General features: G+C 38.4%; 1 protein-coding gene across 3 annotated transcripts in view; it reads right to left on the bottom strand.

Annotated features, from left to right (window-relative positions):
* The window catches only part of mei4 (meiosis-specific, MEI4 homolog (S. cerevisiae)), a 99,632-nt gene that overhangs the window by 66,042 nt on the left and 12,884 nt on the right, over nucleotides 1–20,706 (bottom strand). For all 3 annotated transcript variants that reach the window (XM_059357011.1, XM_059357010.1, XM_059357012.1), the window contains 2 exons: nucleotides 8,786–9,201; nucleotides 5,975–6,064 (listed from right to left, as the gene is read on the bottom strand). In XM_059357011.1, the coding sequence (XP_059212994.1) occupies nucleotides 5,975–6,064; nucleotides 8,786–9,201 (506 nt within the window). The remainder of the gene's footprint in view (nucleotides 1–5,974; nucleotides 6,065–8,785; nucleotides 9,202–20,706) is intronic.

The following is a 20,706-nucleotide window of genomic DNA, read 5'->3' as shown; positions in this document are numbered from 1 at the left end:
CATTGCCTGCAGCCACCCTAGGATGGTAAGCTGTTCTGGGAGCGTTTAGAGAGGAGAGCCAGATGGGACGGCTTCATCCTCGTCAACTCACTTTCATCTCCGGCTCCAGATGCTGAGCTCTGTCATGACGCTAGCATGTGCGGCTGAAGGCGGTTTTACCCTCTATGGTCTCTGAGAGCTTTGAATGAAGGTTAAGCCTTCTGAATCAAGATGATTCACTCTTCTGTCTTCATTGTGATGGAAATATTCCCAATGCCGTTCCAAGGGTATTAAAGGCTTAAGACGAGATATTATGAAGGTAGAAGGCACGCTGCTGAATGTGGCGTCTCACAGGAAATAATGACAGGCTGCTCTTTATTTAAGACATACTTATTAATTTATTTTTATTTTTTATTTTATTTTACTATTATTTCTTTCATTTTTATTAGTATTTTTTCATTTTAATTATTTTTTATTTTTCATTATTATATTTTTATTTTTTATTTTATTATTATTATTTCATTTTGTATGTATTTACGATTATTATTTTTATTATTATTATTATTATTATTACACTGCTCGACGTTGAGATGGCGCTTCCTTAGTTTATGCTTTGAAAGAAATAACTCTTATTTATTTATTTTGATAATTGGCGCTTCCTCAGTTTGTGAATTGTTTATAATGGGATGGAGGGTGTTTGCTTTTTTTATGTTTTATTATTATTATTATTATTATTTTCCTTTTTATGTGAAGCACTTTGTGTCACATTTCTTTTGTATGAAAAGTGCTATACAGATAAAGTTTGATTCATTGATTGATTACATTTTTAATTTCCATATTGTATTTTATTATTTCATTTTTATTATTTTTGTATTTATATTTATTGAATTTTTTGGTTTTTTATTTATACATATACTTTTTTACTATTATAATTATTATTATTATTTGTATTAAAATTATTTCTACTATTATTATTTTACTTTGTTATTACTGTTATTATTACTTTAAGTCCTAGTAGTACTATTTATTATCTTGTCTTGTATTTTATCGTTTCATTTTTCTTATTTTTGTATTTATATTTATTTAAAATTTCTGTATATATTGTTTTTTATTTATATTTACTTAATTTTTTGTATAATGTTTTACTATTATAACTACTATTATTATTTTACTTTGTTATTACTGTTATTATTATTTTAATAATTAATTGATTCAGTGAGAGCAATTAATCTACTAGTCGTTCTATTAGAATGACGGATCAGAAGTGGTTGTTTAATATGTGATAATAAGCACCGATGGGAGGACATTAATTGGATTAATTGGGTGCCAAATGGCTCGGTAGTTAGAGAATAAATACAAGAAGATGTAAGTAGTCTCTCTCTGTTATAAATTATTCTACAGGGCAAACAGTGCCAAAGGATTTACATGTTCGGACAAATGCAGAAATATGTGTAAATGAATAACTAAATAGTTCAGAAACGGTTTCTAAAAGTTCTCTTGTGAAGAGTGTTTTTCTCTATATTCTGTCATTTTACAGGACAAACGAAGAAAGAAAATAGCATCATGGTCGTCTGTATCCGCCCAGCAGTGAGGCTCCAGTTTACATCCATTTCTGTCTGGACTTTGACAGAATTTAATAAAAGGTATTAAGTGTATTTTATCTCCAACCAGGCGGCTCAAAAAGATCAATAATCACCACAGTGTCAAGATTAGTGTCACCCGGTCATTATCCAACAAATTGTCTCCCTTTCTGTTCCTGAGTTATCGTGTTTAATAATGGCCGGAAAAGTGTTTTTGCAGAATTATATTGCCACAGTGAAGATGACTTTTGCCCTTTTGGATATAAAATGTCATAATTTGACCCTATTATGCTGCATTCAGACCAGATCGGGCGGTGCTGTGTGACCTCATGTTGTTAACTTTAACCACCCAAATGTAGCACAAGAAAACTTTTTATTTCACAATTACTGTTTTCCATCAGAGCCGATTAATGATATTGACATTTCCAACTGTACTTGAAGGAAGCATCGTTCATTTCATAGCAGAGAGACAAGCTTGTTGCAGGAAACATGCTATGAAATTCCCTCCAACGAGCATCCATGTAGTCAGAGGTTACCCCCAATTACACAGGAGTTTGTGTAAGTGCTTTCTTTTGTATTTTAAATTGATAGTTCTGTAAACTTTTTGCAATGAAGTAGTTTTCGGTCCCCTTCCATGGCAGCAGGGATGTTTACTGTACTCTTTCACCAACTCGCTGGTTACATAATTGACCACTGCAGAATTTTCACCGCAAAGGTTGATCTGTTCTGAAGGCTGCCTTTGATCTTTGTGTAAAATGTTGTCATGATTACTGTACAAAATCTTGAGTTATGGCCAAAAACATGTTTAGTGAGTTTCCAGTTACATTAACATTTAACCACATGATTCTAAACAATTCATCCTCAAGTCCAAGTGAACGTCAGGGCCAAATTTAAAGAAATTCCTCCATTGCATTAATGAGAAGGTGATGAACACGAGGTTCAATCAGTTCATCATTAAGTCTAAGTGGACGTTCGATCCAAAGTTAAGAAAATGTTCTCTATTGTGTTCATGAGAATGAAACAGGTATAGGGTCATGGTGACCTTTTGACCACCCAAATCTAATAGGTTCATCCTTGAGTCCAAGTGGTCGTTTGTGCCGAATATAAATAAATGTCCTCAATTGTATTCACAAAAATGGGACGGATGTGAGGTCACAGTAATGTTGACCTCACCAAAACCACCAACATCCTTGAGTCCAAGTGGACATTTTTTTAAATTAAATTTAAAGAAATGGCCTCGATTATGTTCATGACAGACCACCAAAATCGAATTAGTTCATCCTTGAGTCCAAGTGAACTTCTGTGCCAAATTACAAGAAATTCCATCAAGGCATACCTGAGATATTGCGTTCACGAGAATATCACCGATGTGACCTTTGTCAACCAAAATATAATCAGTTCATCCTTGAGTCCAAGTGGACATTCAGGCCAAATTTAAAGACATTTCCTCTATCAGGTTATGAGAATGGGATGGGCATGAAATTACAGTGACCTTAACCTTTGACAACCAAAATATAATGAGTTCATCCTTGAGTCCAAGTGGACGTTTGTGCCAAATATGAATAAATGTCCTCAATTGTATTCACAAAAATGAGACGGATGTGAGGTCACAGTAATGATGACCTCACCAAAACCACCAACATCCTTGAGTCCAAGTGGACATTTTTCTATGAAATTTAAAGAAATGGCCTCTATTGTGTTAATGATCAAGGCATAACTGAGATGTTGCGTTCACGAGAATAGAACCAATGTAAGGTCACACAACCAAAATATAATCAGTTCATCCTTGAGTCCAAGTGGACATCTGTGCCAAATTTCAAGAAATGTCCTCAAGAAATCCATGAGATATCACATTCAGAAGAATGGGACGGTGGGCAGATTGAGATCATGTTTAAGCAGAAACAGTATTTGGCCCATTTTCCTCTGATCAAACTCTATTTGGTTTCCATTGGACAAATGATCAATTCTTACATTTACAAGCTTACACAAGCTCTCAGCGGCGGCAGCTGAATACATTAAGCTGAGTCAACACATATATTTACACAAACACCAATAATCCCATCTTGCCCTGATAAAATAAAACACCATGAATCTTTAATGATGCTCAAGGGGAAATTGGGAAGTATTAAAACTTGTTTCGGGTGACGTTAATGTACTCCAAGTACCGCTACTGCCATTCACAGTAAGGACCATAAGCCCTTTATGCAAAGGACTAATATTACCCGAGGGATGTCCAGCGGTAAGAAACTGTTGATTTAATCTGCTGCATCTTTAATTTAAGAGAGTAAAACCTGGTGTTTCAGAGGTTCCCTCATAATACTAATGATTCATAACCAGCCTGTGTAGCCAGAATCTGATGATCTTGTGCTTTTCTTTTTCTTCTTATGTCAGATTTATTCAAATGTTTAATTTGTATCCCTGCACCTACAGCATGCTCAGGAGGATCACTCTGACTTGGCCTGTCTTTGTTTTTTACCTTGAATATACTTCCCTCTATTATATTTCATACCAGATATTTTTCACCTGCTGTGTGTCAGAAAAGTGAGAGTGTAAGTTTTGTTTTTTGCTTCCTGCCTTCACTGCTGGAGTACATTTTAATTGTCTTGCTGCAGAAGCTGCTGTCTGTGTGAAAGATTAAAACTTTTAATGACCACCTTTCAAGTGCAGGAGGTGACTGACATGTTTGATATGAAACTGTTTTGTAATACTTGTATTAAAAAACATATACACCCAACTCGTCTCCCATCATCAGCATCCAGAGCTGAACAAACACTAAACATTGATCTATATATATTCAAATGAACAAAATCAGGTATAAAACAACAAATAAATTATTATTATTTAAATATCTACAAATTCAGATTGTTATCTGATTACTTGTCTAAGAAAATCAGATTTGGAATATCTGTAGTAGGTGTTTTATTAAAGTCTTCAGCAAAAATAAAAGGTAAAATTAGCTTAATTTAATGATATTTCATCTAAAAGGAGGTCATTCACTTTTCCAAATGCTACTTAAGATCTGGGAAAAAGATGTTTTACATTGAAATGACCTGGTTAGACCTGGTTGTGAAAGAACACATTTCTCATTTACAAGCAACAAATTCAGCAAGCTAAATGAAAGTTAATTATGAAATGCTAACTCCTTTAAAGTTGATTCGTAGTATGACGTCCATAAAGAGAGAGCAGCCACATAGGTTGAGTTTTACAATACTAAATATGGCTGCTAATACCAGTGTTATGAGGTTAAAAATAGACATTTCATATGCATTGGACTAGAGTCTCATAATTCTTCTCTTGCTTGATTAAACATTGAATCACCTAATCACAAAAAGTTCATCCTTAAGTCCAAGTGGACATTCGTGCCAAACTTAAAAAAATTCCCTCCATTGTATTCATGAGAATAGGACTGAGCCAGAGTGATGAGGTTATAAATAGACATTGATACACATCTGATGGACCAGAGTTTCATAATTCTGCTCTTGTTTGATTAAAAATTTAACCACCTAATCACAAAAAGTTCATCCTTGAGTCCAAGTGGACATCTGTGCCAAATGTTAAGAAATTTCTGCCATTGTGGTAATAAAAAATGGGACAAACATGGTCAAAGTTACTTGATCTTTCAGCACTGAAAAAGAATAAGTTCATCCTCGAGTCCAAGTGGACATTTGTGCCAAACTTTAAAAAATTCCCTCCATTGTATTCATAAGAATAGGACTGAGCCGGTGTGATGAGGTTATAAAAAGACATTCATACACATTTGATGGACCAGAGTTCCATAATTGTGCTTTTGCTCAATCAAACATTTAACCACCTAATCACAAACAGTTCATCCTTGAGTCCAAGTGGACATCTGTGCCAGATTGAAAGAAATTTCCGCTATTGTGTTCACGAAAATGGGACAAACATAAGGTCAAAGTGATGATCTTGATTGATGACTGATTGATCTTTCACCACTGGAATCTAATCAGTTCATCCTTGAGTCCAAGTGGACGTCCAGGCCAAATTTAAAGAAAATCCCTCCATTGCATTGATGAATATAGGATGCATTTGAGGTGACAGTGACTTTGACCTCTGAACACTGAAATCTTTTTTAACAATAATAAATATGGATCCTGATGTGTGATGAGGTTTTAAATAGACATTCAAACACATTTGATGGACCAGACTCTCATCATTTTGGTCTTGCAGTGCTGCCAACAGACCAGGAACAGACAACAACAACAAACAGAGAGTGTTGGTGAGAGGAGGACTGATGCAGCATTGTTTGTTTGAATGTTTAATCAAAAATACCACATCAATTTCTCCCTTTAATTGAACTGCTCTCGCTGTGGGGATAATTTCCCATCTGTGGCCCAGTTGATAAAGAAACATTGTGTGCATGCAAACGTTCCCTCCCCGTGGATCCACTTACTCACCCCGCTGAGCTGATGGCTGTGCAGCAGCAGCCCCGTCAGCTCCGACAGGGACTCCTCCACTCGTCTCTTGAACTCCACGGACGGCAGCCTCTGAGAGCAGAACAAGGTTATAATCAGGCTTGGAATTTCGTCATTTAAGGGGCAAGGCCATTTGGCCTTCCGTTCACATTTTTTTTAAGGGCACAAAGGCCACATGACAGGGCACAAAGGCTGTTTGGTTAAATTACGCTGGTTTTACCTTTCAGATTAATACCTTAACATTCTCATTAACCAAGAAACATTAACCTTTTATCAGGCAAAGAACTATATTTGGTAACTTCAGGTAATATTTCGAGAAAAAAGTTGCACATTTACTAGATTATAGTGGCAAATCTACGAAAAAAAGTTGCAGATTTAAGCGATTTAAAGTGGCAAATCTGTGCGAAAAAAGTTGCAGATTTACGAGAAAAAAGTGTGAAAAAAGCAATTTTTTCTCCAAAATTCACCACTTTAAATCTCATAAATCTGCGCATTTTTTTCTCGTAGATTTGCAACTTTAATCTCGTAAACTTTTTTCTCAAAATATTATTTTCGTATGTTTTTTTTTACACATTCTGGCAGTATGTAATATCCTCCAATATTCTCTAGGGTTGAAATTTGGAAATTGCAAGTATTTCAATGAGTGCCCTATTAAGGGTTAAAGTGGTGAATCTGAGAGAAAAAAGTTGTTTTTTTCCCACTTTTTTCTCGTCAATCTGCAATATTTTTCGCGCAGATTTGCCACTTTAAATCCTTAAATCTGCTACTTTTTTCTAGTAAATTTGCAACTTTTTTTCTCGTAAATTTGCAACTTTTTTCTCGAAATATTACCCGAAGTTACCAAATATAGTTCTTTGCCTGATAAAGGGTTAATGCACAATATATTAAATATATTAGAAAGAACCTTTTTGGAAAATGACAAATGACCCTGTTTTGAAAAGATGGCAAATGCAGATATTTTGAAAAGATGGCAAAATGAATCTCCTTCCTGAGTTCATCTAAGAGTAAGGAAAGAGAAATGCCTCCTCCTGCCATAAAAAGGAACCTGCTGAGGTGAAGTTTACATCAGCTAAATGTGGAGCCCTTGTCCCTGAGGTAGGGAGGACGTTAGCGCTATCCCAACTAGCTAGCTATCGCTAGTTTTCATGACGCAAAAATGTAACGTTAACAAGTTGCCATGGCCGTCGTGGCCATCGTGAAATTCCCAGCCTGGTTATAACAGTTTTGGATTTTTCATTAGTTTTAGTTTTAATTTCGTTGTGAATTTTTGTTTTCAAATTCAGTTAGTTTTAATTAGTTTTTAGAGTGAGTTTGCCAGTTTTAGTTTTTTTTTTTTATAGTTTTTTTAATGCTTAGTTATAGTTTAGTTTTTAGTGTTAGTTTTAGTTTTTTTGTAATGGGCTACACTGTAATAAATTATTTAGCAGTCATTTCATTTTACTTAATATATTTGATAAAATGTATTAAATATAAATGTGTCCTTGATTTTGAGGCAGTTGTTTAAGTAACTTTAATATAAAAATGTTAGAGATAGAATCTACTACCAACTACCGGATCTAAAGCGAGAACAATGCCTTGTTACTTGTTAATTAATGGTTATTAAGGACATTATTATAAAGCGTTACCGATATTTGTTTTCTGTGGCCACAGAGTGTTGTTTGTTGTTTTTGTCTATGTAGGAAAATGCAATAAAAAATATAAAAAAAAAAAAATATATATATTTATATATATATTTTTATTTCAGTTAACAAAAATGTTTTTCAATTCTAGTGTTAGGGATTAATACAAAGTAGCAATAATCAAATTATGACTTTTAGCAAAAATGCTGCTTAGACACATTTATAAAACACATTTATATGCCAGGCACAGCACACAGAAATAAGGAGTATCGAAAGAAAAGACATACTGATAACACTTTGCACATCGCCACATAATTTGAGGGCAAGCAGATAAAAAACTGAAGCAATCTTTGTGCTCCAATTCAAGGCCACGGGCCCAGGTGGAGATAGATACTGACCAGGTGGAGATAGATACTGACCAGGTGGAGATAGATACTGACCAGGTGGAGATAGATACTGACCAGGTGGAGATAGATACTGACCAGGTGGAGATAGATACTGACCAGGTGGAGATAGATACTAACCAGGTGGAGATAGATACTGACCAGGTGGAGATAGATACTGACCAGGTGGAGATAGATACTAACCAGGTGGAGATAGATACTAACCAGGTGGAGATAGATACTGACCAGGTGGAGATAGATACTGACCAGGTGGAGATAGATACTGACCAGGTGGAGATAGATACTAACCAGGTGGAGATAGATACTGACCAGGTGGAGATAGATACTGACCAGGTGGAGATAGATACTGACCAGGTGGAGATAGATACTGACGAACACTAGACAAGATACAAAGTGTGCTGTTAGCTTTTTTCCTTCCACAGGGCGCTGACCGGAAGCTGAAGCACCAAGAGGCTAGGACTATAGCCTGCGTGCCAACGTAATGGGCGGGCCGAGACTAAACCGTGGTGCTGCCCCAACAGTTTTGACCAATCAGATAGTCGCACATTCATATTATAAAACTCTGTGTAAAAGTAAGTTAGGCATCCTTTTCTGGGAGGTGGTTACAGCTAACTGCTTAGCAGCCTGTGATTTCTGAACAGAGAAGGTCCATGTACATAATTTTACTCTTTCATTACTGTCTTAAATAAATAGTCAAAAGGATTTTAGTCTCCTCTCATCTGTTCTGCACAAAACGAACTCTAACACTAGTTTTCGTTAACTATAATTACCTTGGAGCAGAACAGGTCAATGGCTCGGGTTGTGACCTGGCAGGCCTGCAGGACCATATCCACAGGACCCATCGGAGGAGGATCCCTGCACGCCGCCACCACCAAGTCCAGGAGCTGGCACACGGAGTCCACCAACACCGACCCTGCGTCCCCATCAGGGCCGAACCACAGGGACTCCAGGCCTTTGTGGTTCCCTTCCACTCGGTGTAGGGCGCACATCGACTGGAGGAACTGCACGTGAGGAGGCATCCCAACGGGACTCCTGTGGTGAATGGAGGGAACTGGTGGTTCGAGAAATGGGATGGGCGGTTGGGGGTCCTCCAGCAGGAGTTCAGGAGTCTCTGAGCCCGAGCTGTAAGCCTCACTAGCAGGACCAAACAGATCCAGAGAAGCGTTGTCCATTGGGTCATCATGACCTGGTGGAAAAAAAAGTCTTGTTTTACCTAAACCACATAGTAGAGATGACCTAAATGCACATCTGCATATATCTGGATATACTTCTGGATATAGAGCCAAAACAATTTTCTACCACTGGAACTGACTAAGTACAACACCAATTCCAAAAAAGTTTCCTTTGTGGTCTATAATCACTTGAATTCAGTACAAAAAAGATACTAGAAACTTTTGCTAATTGGAAATATACAGTCATGGAAACAAATTATTAGACCACCCTTGTTTTCTTCAGTTTATTGTTCATTGTTTATTCAACAGCTATATCTATCCATTTTCCATGGTTTTCTTGAAAATGATTTTGGTTATTATCTAGGTAACCATGGAAAATGTCTAAATATCAACTCTTTAATTAAACTCTTATCAGCTATTTTCATTGTTATCATTATATTTGTCCAAACTAAAGCTGGGCGATATGGACCAAAAGTCATATCCTAATATATTTCGGCCGAATATCGATATATATCCTGATATTTTTATCGCAAAGTGAGAGCAAATGTTCAGTCAAAGTCAAATATGACATGTCACAAGTAGTTTTATTTAAACTGTTTACTTAAGTGAACATAAATACTGTATAACAACAGGGGTACCTTTTTAAAAAAATCAAAGGTCCATAAAGTGCACACTTAAATAAAAAAAGTGTATGAAATAAAATAGGCCTTTTTTTTTTATATGAGAAAAGAATAACCAACATTACAAAATAACTAAATATGTGAACTCTAGTAAGGGCAGCATTTACATGCAAAGAAAGAGAAAAAATGTAACTACATCGATATATGCGATATGGCCTAATTCCATATCACATTTAAAAATATATCGATATATTTTTTAAATCGATATATCGCCCAGCCCTAGTCCAAAGAAATGTACCTTTAGTTGTAGCAGACCTTAAAATGAACAAGAAATTGAAAAAAAAAAAAAAGGGTGGACAGGACTGTATGTACCCATTCTAAACTTGATGCATTCTGGTTTTATTTACATTTCAGACAATGTAGATACCAAAATGTTTTGGTATAAGAGTTGTTCAAAAGTTGACTACTGAATACTTTTTCCCATCTCCCAGTGTGATATCAGCATTTTTTACTTTGTACTTCTTCCACCTCCTCAGAGGAAAAGTTTGAGAATAATTAATCCTTGCAGAGAAGCTGTTCCTACAGACAAGAGCATCTGCTGAAAGGTGAGCTGGTGTCAAAAAAAAAGTGCAGACAATTTTCTAAAGATATACAAGCACAGTGTGTCTTTGTGTGATGCCTTTGTCTGAGCGGAGGATATCTCAAGGACGGGGGCGTCCTGACACTGAGCGTGCTGTCCTGAGGTTATCACGCCAGGCTGCTCATGATTACATACATAATGCTCATGGATGCTGTCGGCTCCTTTTCAACCCGTCAGTGTGAATTGTGCAAACAGGAGAGTCACCATTTCATCCCACTAAACTGGTTTATTGTAGGAGTGAAATAATATATCATAGCACCATGCATCATGACACAACATAGTACACAATTTAAAGATAAATTGGACTATAAAGCAAGAAATCTGTGTGAGTGAGTGGGTTTTTTTGGGGGATATTTTAAGAACTGTTCATCCAATCTACTTTACATTTGCAGTGTTGAATGAGTTGCAAATTGGCCGGACAATGGTGCAATAAAAACGCATTTGAAAGTTCTGTGTGTAACTTTGAAACGTCACGGTCAAGAAATAAAATTATGTTTTTCCTGGATTCTGCCCATTTGTGTTAACCCATTTAAGGCGGGAAAGCAATATCGCATTTCTACCATTAAAACTTGGGACGCTGTTGCGTTATGCTACCATTAAAGCCGGGAAAGCAGATACGTCGTTTTGTAGTATTTGTAGTTTTTTCCACCTATTTTCGGTCTCTTGGCCAATGAAATGCATCAGAATACATGTGGGAGTGTCGCAATGCAACATGGGACTTCTCCAGGACTGAAATCATCACCAAAAAAAGACACAAAATGACCAAAAAAAGACACAACACGACTAAAAAAAAGACACAAAATAACCAAAAGAAGAGACAACATTACTAAAGATAAGAAGTTAGACTTTAGTATTACACCATTTAATTAACTGGAAGCGTAACATTATCATTTATATTAGTAGTTAATGTGAAATTTTGATAGAATCTTAGCCGAACGGTGTCCGATTTGGGATACAGTAATGCTAGTTCACAACATGTCTGGATAAAGCTGGAAAAGGTTTTCAGATTTTTAATGTTCCACACAGTTTTGCACCAGCTGGGCCTGAATGTTTGCTCAAAGCCTGTGGGCAGGCTTTGGAGTACAAGAGAGGGTCATATCTTCTGAACGCTTTGTGCTACAGCAAAACCATATTTTGTTGATGTGTTTAGATATGAATATAAATCTGAGTGACCATAACAAATGTGGAGCCATCTGGATAAGCCCCCAAACAGACACTAGAGTAGTTCTGTCAACTGGCTCTCAAAAAGAACAAAAGAGCTGTTGTGAAGCAGCTTTTTTGGAAGGTTCTGTGGTTTTTGACCCCAAGGTTAACCTCATTAGAGCAGCTTTATTTTTAAAGCTGAAGCCAACAATTATTTGCATTTGTCTGATTAATTGATGCATCATTTTGTCAATACAATGTCACAAAATAGTGAACTTCCATCACAGTGTCCCAGAACCTAAGCTTACATCCTCTTATGAAAGATAAAACACCTTTCATACTTTGGCTAGTATTACCATGACAAAACAGTACGGAGTTTAATTTTATATTACAATACACAATTTGTATTTACTTCTGTATCTTTCTACATCTGCAGCACTGTGTTTAGAGGTTCCTCTCTCCCCAGTTGTTCATCTTTTATCTTTTCAGCTTCATGCCTGGTTTAAAAGATGCTTCTTTAGCAGTAGACCGGCTCTGTTTTTCATTCATATGATATACTTTATGTGTCATAAATATGTCTATATATATATTTCATTTTGAAACAACACTCCACTCCGTATAAAAGACACACAGTTATAAAATAGTGTTGTCTTTATGACAGTATATGTTTCGGGGGAAAACGCCCGTCCTCTTAAATCTAAAACCTGTGTGACTGAGAGGAGACATTTAGGGCTGCAGCCTGAGAAAATAACAACCCAGGTCCACCTGTTCATAGAATTATTAGTTGCAACAGCAATCATTTTGATTTTAGAAGCTCACAGATGTGATTTTAGGGACTTCATCCATCCTGTTTTATAGTTTTTTTGGTCGTGGGCTGTGGGTTTTTAGGGGGAGATAGCAGGTGAACAATAAATGCCACATAGAAGTGGTGTACATCATCTAAAAGCTGAGAACCTTAAAGATTAATCTGAGATGGAGCTCAGCACTGTGAGTCAAGTTGTCCTGGTCTTAAATCTCTAATAAAAATGAAGTTATTACTCAAAGTGTAATAACGGTTTATGATTTGAGTGTATGAAGTCCATTCTCATGTTCAATTGTGTTTCATAATTTGATGCAGCAACCATTGGGTTGATACCTTTTGTTCCACACATTTGGTGCTAAATTTTCCCCTTTTTTTGTCAAGAATTGATCAAAAATGGACAGAAATCCGCCAAAATATGACAAGAAGACACCAAGGCCTCGAGGAACACCATAGAACAATCCATGCTGTGTTTTGGTTTCAAAAACAATTATATGGCAGCACTTGTGTTATGTTGCCTGCTGAGAAACCTACTTATAGTGAATCTAGTGTGTCAGCCATCCATCCTCTGAATGCTCCAGGTCTCTAGTCTGAATGCTCCAGGTCTCTAGTCTGGATGCTCCAGGTCTCTAATCTGAATGCTCCAGGTCTCTAGTCTGGATGCTCCAGGTCTCTAGTCTGAATGCTCCAGGTCTCTAGTCTGAATGCTCCAGGTCTCCAGGATGCACAAAGATTTACATGCAAGAGGACACAATAACACATTTTACTGCATGTTACAGCATGTCTGTAAAGAGAGTCGTGGAAAAACACAGAACTTGTTTTCATTCAGAGATCTGCAGCTCAGAGTTATTCACCAGTTTGGAATGAGACCCAACCTGATAAATGTTGGGTCTAAAACTATGTTCAAGCTCCGCCCCTCAGCTGACTCACCTTAGACAAACCAGGTAACAGGTTGTTATTTTGCCTCACTGAGACAAAGAGACACACACACTCTGAGAGACGGACGATAAGATTCAGCTTCAGACTAAAACCTCCACTTTGACTGAAAGAGGACAACTTCAGGAGATTACTGGGAATACTGGAACAGCTCCACTTCACCCAGCTGCTGAATCCACAAACTGAACGACAGTTTTACAGGAAAGTAAAGTAACTTTGAGAGAACAGGGAGTGGCTGAGCTGTTTGTCTGCTGTGTTTTCAGCTTCACTCAGAGACTAAATGGCTTCCAGATTAGAGGACGATCTCTGCTGTTCTGTCTGCCACGACATCTTTAAAGATCCTGTCATCCTGTCATGCAGCCACAGCTTCTGTAAAGACTGTCTGCAGAGCTGGTGGACGGAGAAACAAACCAGAGAGTGTCCAGATTGTCAGAGAAGATCTAAGGGTCGTCCACCTTGTAACCTGGTGTTAAAGAAGCTGTGTGAGAGTTTCTTACAGGAGAGAGATCAGAGAGCTTCAGAGCCTCTCTGCAGTCTGCATTCTGAGAAACTCAAACTCTTCTGTCTGGACCATCAGCAGCCAGTGTGTCTCGTCTGCAGAGACACAGAAAAACACACCAACCACAGATTCAGATCCATCAATGAAGCTGCACAACAACTCAAGAAGGAACTTCAGGAAACTCTGGAGCCTTTAAAGAAGAAGTTAAAGGTTCTTAAAGAAGTTAAAGTGAAGTTTGATCAAACAGCAGAACACATTCAGGTCCAGGCCCAACGCACAGAGACGCAGATTAAGGAGCAGTTTAAGAAGCTTCACCAGTTTCTAGAAGAGGAAGAGGAGGCCAGGATGGCTGCACTGAGGGAGGAAGAGGAGCAGAAGAGTCAGATGATGAAGGAGAAGATGGAGGCTCTGAGCAGAGAGATAGCAGCTCTTTCAGACACAGTCAGAGCCACAGAGGACGAGCTGAGAGCTGAACACGTCTCATTCCTGCACAACTACAAGGCTGCAGTGGAAAGAGTCCAGCAGCGCCCCCTGCTGGAGGATCCACAGCTGCCCTCAGGAGCTCTGATAGACCAGGCCAAACACCTGGGCAACCTGGCCTTCAACATCTGGAACAAGATGAAGGACATGGTCTCCTACAGTCCTGTTGTTCTGGACCCAAACACTGCTGGTACAGTCCTCATCCTGTCTGGAGATCTGACCAGTCTGAGAGTAGGAGAGGAACAGGAGTTTCTGAGACCAGGAGGAGAGGAAGAGCAGCTTCCTGATAATCCAGAGAGGATTGATGATTCCTGCTCTGTTCTGGGCTCTGATGGCTTTAACTCAGGGACTCACAGCTGGGAGGTCGAGGTTGGAGACAATATATGCTGGGAACTGGGTGTGTTAGCAGAATCTGTCCAGAGGAGAGGAAACATACGGTCTGGATTATGGAGAATACGGTTCTGTATAGATGAATACTCATCATGGTCACAATCAGATGGAGACAATGCTCTTGATGTGCAGGAGGAGTTCCAGAAGATCAGAGTGAATCTGGACTGGAACAGAGGAAAGCTGTCGTTCTCTGATGCTGACACTAACAAACACATACACACCTTCAGACACATTTTCACTGAGAGGATGTTTCCATATTTTTACAATATGGATGGGAACAATAAATCACTTCAGGTTTTACCAGTGAAGGTCTCTGTGGCTGCAGGACAACAGAAATAGACGATCAGCATCGTTCTGTTCAAGACGTCCTGAAGTCTTTGAGGAACATGTGACTATGTTGTCCTTGTCATGTTTGTTTCTCCGTCAGTGTGACGAAATGATGTCATGATGATGTCATGATGATGTAATATCAGATCAAAGAGCTGTCAATCACTCTGTGACTGGCAGGCGTCTCTGTGGTTTCCTGTTTGATTATTGATCAAATCTTCTCTGTAAAACTTCATTCTCATTGATTGTTTTTTTTACTTTATTGGTGTTTGAGGGGGTGTTATATAAATAATTACTGTCAAGTTATTTTACAGATAATTTATTTAAGAATAAAGATAATATACAGTTAATATCTGTATTAAAAAATAAATAATTCTGTAGAATAACTAAAAAAATGTTTTACTTTAATACAACAGTAAGTGTGACAACTTTTGCTGCCAAACTTTCTTAAGTTTTCTTCAGATTTTTTAATGTTAAATTTAAGTTTTTACTGTAAAAAAAAAAAAAAAAAAAGTTTCCTTAATCTTACATTCAGCAATATGTGTATTTTTTGTATTTTTACATAGAATTAACATTCAAGATACTAAGCAATTTAATAATACTGTAAAGAAAAAACTGTCCCATTGTATCCATTTATAGATTTCATCTTCCATGTTCTGGTTAATGATTGTAAATAAAGTAATTAACTTTATGGCATTGGCAGTGTTGCATTATTGGGTTTTTATTGTGAAGGGTGGGGCAGGTTTGTGGCAGTGGGCGTGGCTTCATGTACGGCAGCTGACAGTAACCAGTAATCCCACATTCAGACTCCAAGAGAGAAAAATCCATGCTGTGATCTGGTTTCAGAAACTTTTGACATTTAGAAGATTTGTGTATTTTTTGCTGATTATATGGCAGCACTTGTGTTGTGTTGCCTGCTGAGAAAGCCTCTTATTGTGAATCTAGTGTGTCAGCCATCCATCCTCTGAATGCTCCAGGTCTCTAGTCTGAATGCTCCAGGTCTCTAGTCTGGATGCTGCAGGTCTCTTGTCTGAATGCTCCAGGTCTCTTGTCTGAATGCTCCAGGTCTCTAGTCAGGATGCTCCAGGTCTCTAGTCTGAATGCTCCAGGTCTCTAGTCTGAATGCTCCAGGTCTCTAGTCAGGATGCTCCAGGTCTCTAATCTGAATGCTCCAGGTCTCTAGTCTGAATGCTCCAGGTCTCTAGTCTGAATGCTCCAGGTCTCTAGTCAGGATGCTCCAGGTCTCTAATCTGAATGCTCCAGGTCTCTAGTCAGGATGCTCCAGGTCTCTAGTCTGAATGCTCCAGGTCTCTAGTCTGAATGCTCCAGGTCTGTAGTTTGTTGTTGTAAAGTTTCATGAGGCTGTGATTATCCTAGAGGTCACAGCAGCTCATTTTATACACTGAGCTCAAGTTTCACCCACTAACATCATCACACATGAAGAACATTGGGCTCATTGAATCCACAAGAGTCTCAGCTTTACACTCAGACCCCATTTATGCAGCTCACAGACTGTTTAGGGACCCCAGGATGCACAAAGATTCACACACAAGAGGACACAACAACACATCTACTGCAGGTTACAGCATGTCAGTAAAGAGACTCGTGGGAAACACAGAACTTGTTTTCATTCAGAGATCTGCAGCTCAGAGTTATTCACCAGGTTGGGATGAGACTCAATTTGTTAAACAAATGTGTTCAAGTTCCGCCCCTCAGCTGAGTCACCTGAGACGAAACAGGTAACAGGATGTTATTCTGCCTCACTGAGACGAAGAGACACACACACTCAGAGACGGACGATAAGATTCAGCTTCGGACTAAAACCTCCACTTTGACTGAAAGAGGACAACTTCAGGAGATTACTGGGAATACTGGAACAGCTCCACTTCACCCAGCTGCTGAATCCACAAACTGAACGACAGTTTTACAGGAAAGTGAAAGTAACTTTGAGAGAACAGGGAGTGGCTGAGCTGTTTGTCTGCTGTGTTTTCAGCTTCACTCAGAGACTAAATGGCTTCCAGATTAGAGGACGATCTCTGCTGTTCTGTCTGCCACGACATCTTTAAAGATCCTGTCATCCTGTCATGCAGCCACAGCTTCTGTAAAGACTGTTTAAAGAACTGGTGGATGGAGAAACCAACCAGAGAGTGTCCAGTTTGTAAGAAATCTTCGATGAGTGAGCCACCTTGTAACCTGGTGTTAAAGAAGCTGTGTGAGAGTTTCTTACAGGAGAGAGATCAGAGAGCTTCAGAGCCTCTCTGCAGTCTGCACTCTGAGAAACTCAAACTCTTCTGTCTGGACCATCAGCAGCCAGTGTGTCTCGTCTGCATAGACTCAGAAAAACACACCAACCACATATTCATATCCATCGATGAAGCTGCACAACAACACAAGAAGGAACTTCAGGAAACTCTGGAGCCTTTAAAGAAGAAGTTAGAGGTTTTTAAAGAAGTTAAAGTGAAGTTTGATCAAACAGCAGGACACATTCAGGTCCAGGCCCGAAGCACAGAGACGCAGATTAAGGAGCAGTTTAAGAAGCTTCACCAGTTTCTAGAAGAGGAAGAGGAGGCCAGGATGGCTGCACTGAGGGAGGAAGAGGAGCAGAAGAGTCAGGTGATGAAGGAGAAGATGGAGGCTCTGAGCAGAGAGATAGCAGCTCTTTCAGACACAGTCAGAGCCACAGAGGACCAGCTGAGAGCTGAACACGTCTCATTCCTGCACAACTACAAGGCTGCAGTGGAAAGAGTCCAGCAGCGCCTCCTGCTGGAGGATCCACAGCTGCCCTCAGGAGCTCTGATAGACCAGGCCAAACACCTGGGCAACCTGGCCTTCAACATCTGGAAAGAGATGAAGGACATGGTCTCCTACAGTCCTGTTGTTCTAGACCCAAACACTGCTGGTAAAAACCTCATCCTGTCTGAAGATCTGACCAGTCTCAGCGGAGGAGAGATCCAGCAGCTTCCTGATAATCCAGAGAGGATTGGTGGTTATAACTGGTCTGTTCTGGGCTCTGAGGGCTTTAACTCAGGGACTCACAGCTGGGAGGTCGAGGTTGGAGACAATATAAGCTGGGAACTGGGTGTGTTACCAGAGTCTGTCCAGAGGAAAGGAGACATACGGTCTGGATTATGGAGAATAGGTTTCCATTTAGATCAATACTTATCAGGGTCACCATCAGATGGATTCACTGTTCTCGTAGTGCAGAAGAAGCTCCAGAGGATCAGAGTGAATCTGGACTGGAACAGAGGAAAGCTGTCGTTCTCTGATGCTGACACTAACACACACATACACACCTTCACACACACTTTCACTGAGAGGATGTTTCCATATTTTACCAATTGGAACAATCTCCCACTGCAGGTTTTACCAGTGGAGGTCTCTGTGGCTTCAGGACAACAGAAGCATCGTTCTTTTCAAGACGTCCTGAAGTCTTTGAGGAGGGTGACTACTAGGGCTGCAACTAGTCGACTATTTTAATAGTCGACTAGTCACCGACTATTGAAACGATTAGTCGACTAATCGGATAATTATTAATTTTTTCTTAAATTTAGCATGAAGTTGCTTTAAATATGTGGCAAATGATAATAAACACAAGAAAGATGGGTACTTAAATGAAAAATGCATCTTTTATTCAACAATTCAGCTGCTGATTCATACAAAAAATAAATAAACCTCTGTCCATTTTTTCTGGACAGGAAAATGTGTTTTCTAAAACTGTATTTCTGCTCCATCAAGTGGGTGGAACTGGTTCTGGGTTCTGGATGTAGTCTGGGTTGAACTGGGCTCACCTGTTGGAACCTCATATCACAGACCAGCACCAGTACTGACTCAGTGAGGAGCCTGTTGCTGTTGCACATCTGCTTCTTCTGCAGAAAGGCTCCATGCTGGCTCTCTGCTTCAGACTGCATGCATTTAATTTAAAATACGTTCGTCAGACATAACGTTAAAGCTCTCTTTTAAAGCCAAAAAATGCGCTTATAAACAAAACGTATCGGCTGAATGTAACTTGAATCTTACCGAGGCGAGTCAGACTCCGTTTGGTTCAACTGCCCGACGTGCTTTCTATTTAAATGCTCGTGCATCGCCGAGGTGCTGCCGTGATACGCAGGTCTGCTTTGCAAACCTTGCAAGTCATTTTTTTATTGGCCGTATCCAGGCTAAAATGCAATGCAAACTTTTGACAATGGAATTCATTGTCGACTATTTCTATTATCGATTTTTGTCGACAACGTCGACGAATCGTTGCAGCCCTAGTGACTATTTTGTCCTTGTGATGTTTATTTCTCCGTCAGTGTGAGGAAATTATGCCTTGATGATGTCATGATGATGTAACATCAGATCGAAGAGCTGTCAATCACTCTGTGACTGGCAGGCGTGGTTTCCTGTGGTTTCCTGTTTGATTATTGATCATATCTTCTCTGTAAAACTCATTCTCATTGATTGTTTTTTTCCTTTATTGGTGTTTGAGGGGGTGTTATATAAATAATTACTGTCAAGTTATTTTACAGATAATTTATTTCATGATACAGAAAAGATACAGTTAATATCTTTATAAAAAAATAAATAATTCTGTAGACTTTTCACTTCAATTCAACAGTGTTTGACTACTTTTGCTGTCAAACTTTTTTAAGTTTTTACTGTAAGAAAACAAAAAGTTTCCTTAACCTTACATTCAGCAATATGATGTGTATTTTTTGTATTTTTACATAGAATGAACATTCAAGATATTAAGCAATTTAACAATACTGTAAAGAAAAAAAAAGTCCCATTGTGTCCATTTAAAGATTTCATCTTCCATGTTCTGGTTAATAATTGTAAATAAAGTAATTCACTTTATGGCATTGGCAGTGTTGCATTATTGGGTTTTTATTGTGAAGGGTGGGGCAGGTTTGTGGCAGTGTATGGTGGCTGGCAGTAACCAATAATCCCACATTCAGACTCCAAGAGAGAAGAATCAATGCTGTGATTTGGTTTCAGAAACTTTTAGTAGATTTGTGTATTTTGTGTGATTGCATGGCAGCACTTGTGTTGTGTTGATTCCTGCTGAGAAAGCCTCTTATTGTGAATCGAGTGTCTCAGCCATCCATCCTCTACAAGAGGACAAAACAGTTTAATTGCATGCAAAAAACCGCATGTTATCAGCATAAAGTGGGCATGTCTGTAAAGAGGAGACTCATGGTTACCCATAGAGCCCAATTTTAATTTAGATATATTTGGATCAAAGGTCAAGGGGTTGAAAATTGTGATGCTAGTTTTACCCTCCATTGTCAAAAGTATCGATACTAAAACGTTGTATCCGGATACAATATTAATTTTCAAAAGTATCGAGTATCTGAAGCTTGTCATCATAGTTGCAGTTTCTTTTTGCACAACTGTTTTTTATTATAAATATTTAACCTGTGGTTCCCTTCATTTTTTAAATTTATTTTTATTTTTTATTATTAATTTAAACAAAACACAACATAAGTCACCAATGGACAAACACAGTAAAAAAGAAAAAGAAAGAAAGAAAAAGAACAACAACAACAAAATCACAAAACCAACCTAAATAAATAAATAAAACAACAATGATAAATAAGAACTTTAACACATTAAATAACATTAAAACTAAAACTAGACACAAACAAACATCAAACATAATTACCACATAAAACATACAGTATATCAGTAAACTTAATAACCTAA

This window comes from Centropristis striata, chromosome 18, assembly GCF_030273125.1.
Source record: "Centropristis striata isolate RG_2023a ecotype Rhode Island chromosome 18, C.striata_1.0, whole genome shotgun sequence".
Lineage (NCBI taxonomy): Eukaryota > Metazoa > Chordata > Actinopteri > Perciformes > Serranidae > Centropristis > Centropristis striata.
Note: the sequence above shows the minus strand (reverse complement) of the source record. Positions and strands in the feature narration are given on the sequence as shown.